Source organism: Malus sylvestris, chromosome 10 (genome assembly GCF_916048215.2).
Source record: "Malus sylvestris chromosome 10, drMalSylv7.2, whole genome shotgun sequence".
NCBI lineage: Eukaryota > Viridiplantae > Streptophyta > Magnoliopsida > Rosales > Rosaceae > Malus > Malus sylvestris.
In genome coordinates, this window is record NC_062269.1 from 30,486,956 (window position 1) to 30,499,623 (window position 12,668).

Here is a 12,668-nt window from a genome sequence, read left to right on the forward strand (position 1 = left end):
GAGAGGTTTCGCGTAGAGCGAGAGTTTGCACATGGCAGTTTGTGTGTTGAATTTGAGGGGCTTTGTTCGATGTCCTCCCTCCCTATTTATAGTAGCCAACCTGTATTGAATCCCAATCATTCTCGGATTAGAACTCCTTTCCCCGATCCAACCTTAGCTCAGCCAATCTTACTCCTACTAGGACTTTGAACTTAACTCGTTATCAGGCCGCATTCAATCTCAAACTCCACCATCCTTATCCTGTCGAAACTCCTTGTAATAGGACTCACCCACATCCCACAGGTTCCCAACAGGATATGGCCAGCTTCGACTGCGTAGCCCATGAGTTGGATAACCCTCAACGACACCTAAACACGGCCTCTGGGCCGAGAACAATTCTAAACTCGGCCCAAGCCAATATTTTTGGGCCCAAACAAAATGATATCAATTGTTTGGACGATTATGCAGATCGCTTTTTGTATCAAAGAAAGAAAAGGGGATCCAAACTCGGAATGTTCTTATTAGGAATTGTCGACATACATATGTAACGCTTTATTACATCTGAACAGAGGAAATGATCACTAGATCGAACTCCAAACTTCAGAAAAGGTGAATCACATTAATACCAAAAGAGCCGAATAAAAGTGAAATCAAGCATACAAACATAACCACAACTCTTCCAAGTTTCAACATAACTAGCAATTAGGCTCAGTGCAATTCTGAAACAAGGAAGCACAAAGTTACCATCTTATCCCTTCAATCCTAAAGTTTGTAACGTTTCATGTATTCTCCAAAACAGACATCTTCGTATTTTGCCGGATTGTTTTTGGAGACGAGCTCCTTTAACGGACCGTACGGTTTTTGGAGGTCGTCCGTGCCAACAAAACATGCAATTGACGTACGGGGCTCGAGGGTCGACAGTGGCATCAGTACTCTGTGCTGTACACTCTTGAACTTGCCATTAGTAATAAACTGTACAGTGAATATACACACGTGATGATTTGGATGAATTAATTAGTCTGTCATGTATACAATTATATATGTGAATTGCTGAACTAAAAGCACTTTATATCGAGTAAAAAACTATTGTTGAAGTTAAAATTAGCTAGTAGTTACAGTACCTGCAACATGTCGGCAAGATTGATGAGCAAAGCTCCCTCCACTGGGGGAACATCAATCCAAATATTTTGATGAAGAACTTGTAGGCCAGCACTATCTTGCAAGAGCAAGGTTAGAAAGCCGAGATCGGAGTGTTTGGTTCCTCCTAGGGTTAAATGGGGCTCCGGGCATACCGGGTAGTAGTGGCATGCCAATGACCTAGATTTGAAGCACCTTAGATTTTCAAGGTAATCCCTGCTTAGGCCTAAAGCTTCCGAAAATAATCCGGATAGCTTCTCCTTCACTTGAACGATGTATTTCATATACTCACGTATTTCCGTTCTGCAAAATAAGCATTTAAACAGCTTTCAGATTGAGCTCAAATTTCAATATAATATTAGATAGTAAAGAAAATTTTAGTAACCAAATTTTGTGAGTGTAGTATTACTCATTTACCTGCAGACTTCAGGGATTTCTTCAAAGTTTCGTTCATCTTCGAGGACTTTGCACGACAAGGTGTCTCTCCAGTCAGCTGGAGTGTCTACCTTCAATTCTCCATTGCTGAAGAAGTTGACCTTCTTCGTGAAATCACGCGAATACCACTCCTCCTTGGCTTCCTGGGGCTGCTCATGAAACCGCCGAACACCTTTCAGCACATCATCCATGACGTCAAGTGGAATGGGATGATTCACAATTTGAAAGAAACCCCATTCTTCAGCTGCTTTGCGGAGGTTACTGATGATTTCGCTTCTCCTTTCATTGTTCTCCGCATCTTTGAGATCAATGACAGGAACTTGCAGGTCGTGAATTCCATTGTTTTGGTTCGGGGATGGTAGACACTCCGGAGGGTGTTTGAACATTCTTAGGAGCTTGGTCACCCCAGAATCTACAAGCCCTTTCACACCAGCTTTGGTTTCGTCGAACTGTTTCAGTTCCTCCTCCAGCTCATGATCCAACACATCCACCATCTTGAATTTTTATGATTAGTGAAATACAAGTTTCACTGACAACTTGAGTGGATTTTCAGGGTTTATCCAGTGCAAGTTGAATGTGTAGGATTTGCTACTTATATAGCCGATTAGCCAGGGAGACAATTTTCTTTGTTTAATTTTGTAATTATGGAGATAATAGTGATGGAGGCAGCGTGCTTAATTAGAAGAGTCGTGAGTCTTACAGAAGCAACGAGAATTTGTTTTGCTTAATTAGACAGTATGTAGCTAAGCACCAACCATATGCTATCTCTTACACCCACTTCTACTTTTGGTGGAAACGATTCCCGGTAGTGGGTTGGTGGTGGGTTCTTATTAAATAATATAGATTATATGAGGCTCAATTAAAAGGGTAATATTAAGTAGATTAAAATTTTAAATTAGATTTACAAATAAAATTACGTGTCATAAATAAAAAATAAATACTTTAATCATCTAAAATTAAATAATAATTTAATCATTAACATCTATATTATTTGTTTTACAAAATTTGATTTAACAATTTAATCTTTTTAACATTACTCTAATTGAATCTTTACAAGTGGAAGAAAAGGAGAAATTTTTCGGTGTTCCCTGAACTCCAACTCACTTATACCAGCTGGTGTTGCCCACCAATGCGAATTAGACACCTGGATATTCTTTTCTTTATTTTTTAATTAAAATTAATTTTTGAAAGCTGAAGTGCAACCGTCAAACATAAACTAACGAAGGTTTACTTTGAAACCCCAATGGCGCCGCCGGCAACATTGTTCTCAAGGGCTTTTGCAAATTGCTTTCAAGCTACCATCTGAAAAAGAGGAAAAGAGAAGATAGGATTGAGCCAACGTAGATGATGTGAACGGTGATCACGGATTCACGATCCTCTCTCTCTCTCCATGGGAACCAACCCAAGCAAGCAAAGCTTGCAGGATGAATAACGACTAATGATGGTGGACAACAAGTGGGGTAAATAGTGTGGCCGTGCATTCTCTCCAACGCCTGCGTCTCACCTCTTTCGACCACCGGCTTCGCCCTCGCAATGGTCGAAATGAAAATAATCTCCGCACCCGCATCCTGGGGCGGCCACTCTGGGGTCGAACCCTCTGCTCCCACGACTCCGCCGGTTAATCTCTTGCCTCACCGGTGATTGCGGCTCTGGAAAACTAGAATGCTCCAGCATAACTCCGTTAAATTGTTTTTGATTTTCCGTGGGACGATTCAGCATCTCAGTTTAAAAATTAAAAAAACAAAAAGAATATCCAGGTGTCTAATTCGCATTGGTGGGGAACACCAGCTGGTATTAGTGAGTTGGAGTTCCGAAAACACCGAAAATTTTCTCGAAAAGAAGAAACTGGAAATTCCAAAAAAAATGCAAAAGAAATCAGAGCAAGGCCGCCCTCCTTCTCTCTCTCTATAAAGATTGACAAGTGGGAATATATAGACATTAATAAAGATTGTCCGTCTACCTTAGTTGACTGGGATTTGCCGATGCATACAAAAGCTATATTTCAATGAGAAGTTTCTCATTCATATAGACATTAATTAAGATTGTCCGTCCACCTTAGTTGACTGTAGGGATTTGCCGATGCATACAAAAGCTATATTTCAATGAGAAGTTTCTCATTCATGTTATGTTGTAGGTGACTAGGTATATAACGTATTAATTTGTATTATAACATGTAAAAATTAATAATATCACACAATAATTATAATAAGAAATTTATCATGTGTTAATTATGGTGATTAAATAACTCTTACACCAAAAAATTTATCAGTTATATGAATGTATAGTAGTGTTTTATTTCAATTAAAGTTTAGAAGCAATGATGAAGGGTGATGATAAGATATCATTGTGGTTGGTTGAGAAGCCATCGAAAAATTCATATCTTTAGCCTATGCGGTGGATTGTCAAGATGCTCAATTTGAAACTAATTGATAGTTGTAAAAAATGATAAAGTTTAAAATCTCACCTTATTTTTAATAGAGAGATACAAATTTAAGATGTAAAAACTCTATTTACAACACATTTTACATTTTTGAGAAAAGTAAAATGTAATTTCTACTCTGTAAATTTGAAATCTCACTTAATTTTTTCTCTTTTAAGCGGTGAGACTCACCTCCTAGAGATGTTAGTTTAAATTTACACTTTTGTTTACTATCCATTACACTGTGTTTGGATAAGAAAATTTAAGATTATAATACTTTGTTTGGATAAAGAAATTTTTTAGATTACTAAGGAATTTTAAAATGACAGAATTTGAAATGATATAATTTTATATTCTAGAATTTATGATTTTTTTTTGTTTGGGTTTGGTAACCTAAAAGAACAATGGAATTTGAATACGAATTTTTTTTATTTTTAAACTCTCACTAATAGAAATTTGCAATTGACAACTATTTACATGAAATTTAAACTTGTGAATTGGACTTCCCAAATTCCAGGTTTTTTCCCCTGCGGAAAATCTAAATTTTTATGTCCATGAATCCAAACAAAAGAATTGGTGCATGTCAATTTATAAATTCTGACTTTTGTCAAAATTTCAAGTTGATTTCCCTCATCCAAGTAGAGTACTATGTCAAAATTTCAATTATAAATTTTGACTTTTGTCAACATTTCAAGTTTGGTAACCTAAAAAAACAATGGAATTGAATACGGAATTTGTTATTTTTAAACTCTCAATCAGAGAAATTGGAAAATAACACATATTTACATAAAATTTAAACTTGGGAATTGGAGGTCCCAAATTCCAAGTTTTTTTCAAGCGGAAATTCTAAATTTCTATGTTTATGAATTCAAACAAGGAAATTGACATATATCAATCTATAAATTCTGACTTTTATCCAAATTTCAAGTTTATTTACTTCATCCAAACATAGTGTAAAGGAATTTCAAAATGACGAATTTTATTTTCTAGAAATTTTAGACTTTCTAGTTTAGTTAACCTAAAGCAACAATGAAATTTATGTGCAGAACTTTTTATTTTTAAACTCTCACTCATAGAAAATTGGAAATGACACTTATTTACTTGGAATTTAAACATGGGAATTGGAAGTCCCAAATTCCTTTTTTTATGCGGAATTCTAAATTTCTATGTTATGAATTCAAACACGGGAATTGATGCATGACAATTTATATATTCTGACTTTAGTTAAAATTTCAAATTTGTTTCCCTTTTCCAAACATAGTGTTAGAGAATTTTCTAGAAAATAAACATACAACACATTTTGCATAATAAGGGGCTACATCTATTAACGATATGGAAAGAGCAGTCTTTAACAATTGCAGAAAGCTTAAGAAAACAAGAAAGCTATGGAGGAAGGAGAGAGAAAACTGGGGAAATGTAATTTTGTATTGAATATGTGAAAACTTAATAGAATTATTATAGAGTGTACCAGCTTATATAGCTACAGTGCCTTTCATTACAAGCTAAACAATTATCCTAACTATCTAAATAGTTGTAGCACCATATTACAACAAACTATGTTGAGTTGGCACTCTTAACAAACTATGCTGAGTTGGCATTTGGTCAATGATAGTCAACATCCCCCATCAATTTTAACCGGGGTTCCCCAGCTTAAGATTGAAGCAATGCATAAGAAATGAGGGATTGTGTAGGCCTTTGGTTAAAACATCTGCAGTTTGATCTTCAGTAGGTATGTAGAGCACCTCCAAATCACCCTTTTGCACTTTTTCCCTTACAATGTGGTAGGTAGTATCTAAACGATTTATCCTTGAGTGAAAAACTGGATTAGCACTCAATAATATGGCTAACATATTATCACAATGTACAATGGGTGGAAAAAGAACATGAAACTCTACATCTTTCAAAATCTATCTCACCCAAGCAACGTCAGCTACAGTGTGAGCAAGTGCTTTATACTTTGCTTCAATTGAACTCCTTGAAATTGAGGATTGTTCCTTTGATTGCCAAGACACATAATTGTTCCAATAAATACTACATATCCTATCATAGACCTTTAGGTGTTCAAATCAGCAACCCAATCTAAATCAAAGAATGTTGTTAAGTTGGATTTTGACTTTGCTGAATACATTATACCATGATTTACTGTTCCTTAAAGGTATCTCAAGATCCTCTTTGCTGCCCCAAAGTGTAAATCTGTTGGTGCTATCATGAATTGGCAAACTGAGTTGACAACAAAAACAATATCAGGCCTAGTAAATGTTAGATATTACAGTGATCCTACAATACTTCTGTACATACTTGGATCTGTAAGTATTGTTCCTTCTGAGACAAGTAATTGACTGTGGAGTTTGCAAGGAGTTGTTGCTGGTTTACAACAGTTCATGCCTGCCTTATGAATCAAATCCCTAACATACTTAGCTTGATTAACAAAAATGTCACAATTTGTCCTATATTGTATCTATAAACCTAGAAAATATGTAAGCTTTCCCAAATCTTTCAAGTTAAATACTGCAGAGAGTTCTTCAACGGTTTTCGAGACTTTGATAGAATTGGATCCAGTGAGAATTATATCATCTACATGTAAATGTAGTATGATAGTCTCACCATCTTCTGTTTTCATGAATAAACTTGAATCTGAGAGTGATGCAGAAAATCGTATTACTAGAAGATAACTTGTAAATTTCGAATTCCAAGCTCTTGGAGCTTGTTTCAAACCATAAAGTGATTTTAAAAATCTGCAGACATGTGTTGGATGGGAACTACCAACAAAGCGCTGAGGTTGTTTCATATATACCTTCTCTTGCAAATCTCCATGCAAAAGGACATTTTTTATGTCTAATTATCTCAACTCCTAATGATTCATTGCAGCAATAACAAGCATAATTTTTAATGTTGTGTGTCTTACTACTGGACTGAAGGTTTCAGTGTAATCAATCCCATGATCTTAAGAATTGTGCAACCAATTTGACCTTGTACCTTGACGCACTACCATCTGGGTTCTTTTTAACCTTGTAGACCCACTTACTACCAACAATAAATCTATCTTCAGAGGCTGGAACTAAAGTCCATGTACCTTGAGCTCTAAATGAGTCATATTCCTCTTGCATTGCACTTTGCCACTAAGGAATTGAGGCATCTTTCTTGAAAACATGAAGGCTCAATTGCATCTGTAATTTCTAAGATAAATGAATATCCTCTATGAAATGAATCCTCATCACTCAATTTTAGTGTTTGAAGTTCAGGAAAACTAGCCAGGAAAGCAGCATAATGTTTCCTTTCTTAATCTTGCCACCATTGGATTAACTAATGTAATAATTTTATTCTTAATAGAATTCGTAGATAAGGAATGAGATAATGGGGAAATAGTAGGAAAAATTACCTTAAGTTGAGAGCTTTGATGGACAGGGAACAAAGGTGATTGTGATATAGCTTTTATACTCGAGTGATGGTGATGATGATGGAGACTTTGACTTGCAGTACCAGAGTTCACTGAATTTACATAATTGCTTGTTACAGAAACTAATCCATTTTGTTCTAAGAAAACAGGACTTGTAGATCTCATTTGACTTGTATTGCCAGAATTGAATGAGTTAATTGCAGAAATTGTGTCATTGTGTCCTGAAAAATCATGACTAAACTATTTTAAGGAATTTGAGTCTGCATACTGTGACATGTTCTCAGTATTTAATAATGAATCTGTATTTTCGATTGTAGAACCAATTTGAGGCAACTATATCACAATTAGAACCTGAGAAACATTACAAGACTTTTGTTGATTTGTAGCAATTGAAAACACATTATGTTTACATGGAAATATCTCCTCATCGTGTATAACATGTCTGGGCAATATCAGTTTCATTGTATTCATATTATAGCATACTACACCTTTGTATCCCATTACATAACCAAGAAACACACATTGAACTGATCTCTGTTGCAACTTGTTTTCATTATAGAGCCTTAAAAATGGATATACAGTTGATCCAAATACTTTTAGATGTACTTCTGGATTCTAGCCAAATAGGACTTGATATGGTGATTTCATTTGCAGTGTTCTACATAGCATTCTGTTAATTAAAAATGCAACATGTGAACATGCATGATACCAGAATGTAGAATTCAAATTTGCATCAGACATCAAAGTTATGGCAGTCTCAACCACATGCTTGTACTTTCCTTCAGCAAGTCCGTTTTGCTGAGGAATATATGGACATAACACCATATGAACAATTCCTTTATTCTCAAGAAAACTCATAAACAATTTACTCAGATTCTCCCCCTCTATCAGTCTATAAGCACTTGATAGACACATTGAACTAGTTTAAAACAAAGGAATAAAACTTGACAAATATATAAAATGCCTCTGATGTATTATTTATTGTGTTTATACCATACTTAGGGTCTCCGTATTTAGATCTCGTATAAAACTCGGGGGACTCAAATGTAATTATGTAATAAAGGAAATGGCAAATATGTAATAAGTGAGGGGCCCTTATTCTATAAAAGGACTCCTCACCCTCACAATTAGGGGAGGCCAATTCCTAGGCTATCAGAGACCTTACTTTCTCCCTCAGAGGCTCTGAATCTCTCTCCCTCATTTCTCAGATAAATACATAATCAGTGTGGATGTAGCCCAAACCTTGGGGTGAACCACGATACATCTTATGTTATTTACATTACTTGCAGATTCATGGTCGGATTTACGTTGTACCAAGACCTCCGGTTTTATGCATCAACATATTGGAAAAATCCATTTTTCCATGAATACAAGATACACAGAGAGAAAGACAAGAACATGTACTAACTGAAATCTATGAATTCTTCAACATAAGTGCCAACACTATTACATTTTACTATTTGGGCGACGAACCAAAGTTGGTTGCACAAAGTGTATTTCCATCACACAAACTTCAGCATAGCAGAAACTTCGTTGTACAGAATCCGTCGAGCAAAGATCTCGAAGAAAGACTTTGCGCAACGAAAAACATCATTGGTTGCAAAAATGATGTGCGATGGTTTACCCTTTATCGCACAAAATTTTTAGGAACGGATGTTTTCGTCGCACAAAATACTAGGATACATATGTGGGACGACTATTATTCGTTTCTCTAAACTTTGTGTGATGACAATTTATTATTGCGCGACGAAACCTAGTTTGTCACTTGAATTTTGCTAGACGAAGGTTTTCGTCGCGCAAAAATAAAAATAATTTTTTAATATAATTTTACGTTCTGTTTTTCTTAATTTTGTAATAAAAATAAATTGCATTTTTTTGCTGATAAAATTAAATTGCAATTAAAAAATGTAATGAAGAGAAAAATAATATATTTAAATTAATATAAATGTACATACTATGTACAAGAAAAATGTTTAAACAGTAAGGAAGTAAAAACTAAGAAAATAATGCAGCGTAATCTATGCGGTCGTCATGCGGAGGCGGCTGGAAGGTCTCGAGGTTGTTGACAGGCTCAGAGGTCGAAGGAGTAGAGGTGTGGCCATGCTCGGGTTGGAAGGGCTCGGAGGTCAATGGGGGACTAAGATCTGAGAGACGAATGCCGGACTAACTAAGGGCCTATACAATTTGTGACATCTGGCTCCTATATGAGGCTAGCTTGGTCCTAAGGTCGGCCACCTTTGCTGTCAAAGCTGTCACCTGACTCTTTGACTGCGATGATGAAGGGGCTCTAGGTTCCCGCAGCCGGGCATTCCCCATCCCCCTACAATATGTCCCCGGCCTTCGCCCGAGAGTCTGATCCAAGGTCTCCTTAAGGATCTGAAACCCTGCATCCTTTAAGGTATCCACAGAGTCAAGCAGAGTCTCGAGAGGAAGCTGGGAGGCGGACTCTTGAAAAACCAACTGCCTCTTCTCCATCAATGTTGCCTATGTAATATAACATCAAATATTAATTATAACATTCATATAATAACCATGAAACTTGAATGTGTAAGATAATAATTAATATTGAAGAATACTTACATGAAGGGAATTTTGAATCCCCCTGAATAGAACAAGAGAAGAAAAATGTTAGTATGAAAAAAAAATATTAATGACATATTAAAAATTGAACATGAAAAACTTTATTATTACCCGTCGCGATGCCTCCATCCTATATGAGAAGGGCCTTGAACCGGAATGGTAGAGAAGAGTCTTCTTGTCCCTATTGCTATTTTTGGCTATCACCTTCTTCTGTTATACAAAAAATAAATGTATTAGTTCAAATGTAAATGAAAAATAAAAAAATCAATAAACATTAGTAAGAAACGTATATTAATTTTAAACTTAACATAAAAAATACCACATAGCTAGGCTCTTAAAAATGACTGCAGAGCCACGCCCAATCTCAAACTCCTTCGGGCAACCCTTCTCAAAATATTGGTTTAGGTCGCTCTTCCACTGCTTGTACCGTTCAGAGAAGAGTTTGTTGATGTATGCCAACATATCGTCGTTGATGTCCTCGAAATTGTAGTGTGTCTGTAATGTAACAAATTAATTACATACATTAAGTAATATAAATATATAAAATTTGAAGGAAAAACAATTAAAAGGTAGGATACTTACCAACAACTATGCGCGCACCTTCGTCCTCACCTCGTCTGGCATCACCTTCCAAGACTTCCATTACATAGGGCAATAGGTCTGAACGATGACCAATGTCGTGGGTCAATGCGCTATGCTGCTCCGCCATTGGTGCAGCCCGATGCCGCTTGTCGTATTCGATAGTGATACGTCCGTTGGTCACCCGGGTGATCTTCGCCGTCTTCAACTGACAACAAGGTCCTCAGGTGTTTTTCTTGGCTGCAAAGAAATATGAAATTAATGTTAACCCAAAACTAATAACAAATCCTACTAAAATTTCGACGTAACGTTCCTATAATTAAAGCATTTCCCAAGGACCTGAAAATAACGTAAACAATATATGTATCCAACAGAATGATCACAACTGTTTAATAATAGGTTCAGAACGATGACAACAATAAACAATATATATAATAACTGTTTAATCCTTAAATGACATAACAAACTGAACGTAAAATAACAAAACTAAGTTAACCAAATTCTTATCATATTTCATATTTGGTATTCCTTATAAGGTTTGTACTTTTGCTAACCTTGTATGCACTATTACAAATGTAAATACAATCCAACTCCGCAATTTGCATAAGTAAACAACAATTACTTTCAGTTCAAGGAAGCATATGCATTTGAAAAGCACAATGATACGTCCGCTTTACATATTTTCTTTCTACTTACCTAAATAACTAAAGATCGAACTTAGAGCAACTGGAGCTCAATTTTTTGAACAAAATTAAATAGTAAAACTCAGAATTAAGCAGAAAAATTGAACAAATTTTTTTAGAGACACGTTGTTCTCTACAAAAAAAATAATGACCACCCTCCTAGCATCATTAAGCATTCCATTATCACATACAACAATCTATATGGACAAATCACCAAGGCACTATAGGAAAAAAAAAGTTATCAACGTGCGGGGCGCTATTAAACTTTACCTTGTTGTGACCCTGAGGCATCAGTAGTGGATACAGATGGTGTGTCGGGCGTGAGAGGACAGCAGTTACCACGCTTGGCGCTAACAGGTAGCGCTATTGATGAGGCTGAGGAAGCCATCGCCTGGGAAACCCCGGGACCAACCGGGAAGTGGTCCATTTGTGCTGGAGCAGTGGCAGCTGACGGATGAGCAGGGGAAGGCGAACGGGGTGCAGTCGTCACCGCCTTACGACTTCTAATAAGGTTTGACATCTGCACAATTACAAAATGAAAAAAAAAATCAGTAAGTATACATAAATCCCACCACATGCCAAATTATGTGGCATATCACTCACACCAATCCCACGCATAACTAAATCAAGCATATGAACCATATATATATCGTTAAACATAAAACATACAATTAAACCATAAAAGCATCTGGACCTACTTACCTATATACATTTCATTCAAGGAGAAACCAAAAAGCAATCCACTTACCTATATGCATTTCATTAAAGGAGAAAGAAAAAAACGAATCCACTTACCTATATGCATTTCCCCATTCAATTAAACAACAAGAAAACAAAAATATATGCGGTACTTAGAGCCAATTGATTTGGGCAGCAACTGCCTTATGTAGGCCTCGAAACATAAACACAAACATCAACATGCCTAATTCTGTGGCATATCAATCACACCAACCCCATAAAAGCATCTTGACCTATATGCATTTCATTAAAAGAGAAACAAAAAACCAATCCACGTACCTATATGCATTTCCCCATTCAATTAATTGACTCAATGTATAATCACGTTCTTATCATGTTTATCGTAGGAACGGAGCAAATGTCAAATGATACTTTTGCTGGGCTCTAGTCGATGACTATGACTGGGGTATAGGTTGTCTCAACTAGTTGGACTCTATTACGTTGATTTCGATGACAACTACAAGCGCTACCCTAAGCAATCAGCCAAGTGGTTCGGTGATTTCAACCACAACAGTGCTTCAATTAGTAGATTGACTTAGTTACATAATCTCTCATTCCGGTTTTATGCAGTACGTACTTCATATTTTTCTATAGTCAAGAGTCTTGCATGTGTGACTTTAAACAATTTATGTATGCTATTAAGAATTTTCTGTTCAATTTGTGGTATCCATCTGTTATATCGTGGTAAGACTACTTGTGTATGACAGTTTAGGTTAGGTTA

General features: G+C 36.1%; 1 protein-coding gene across 1 annotated transcript; it reads right to left on the reverse strand.

The window, feature by feature from the left end:
• Positions 1-475: 475 nt before the first annotated feature.
• On the reverse strand, positions 476-2,122 carry LOC126588014 (1-aminocyclopropane-1-carboxylate oxidase homolog 1-like). The gene is made up of 3 exons (XM_050253139.1): positions 1,534-2,122; positions 1,101-1,419; positions 476-951 (listed from the first exon to the last, which is right to left on the reverse strand). Exons 1-3 carry the CDS (start codon positions 2,043-2,045, stop codon positions 742-744), a joined length of 1,041 nt encoding a protein of 346 aa, XP_050109096.1. The 5' UTR covers positions 2,046-2,122; the 3' UTR covers positions 476-741.
• Between the last annotated feature and the right edge of the window lie 10,546 nt (positions 2,123-12,668).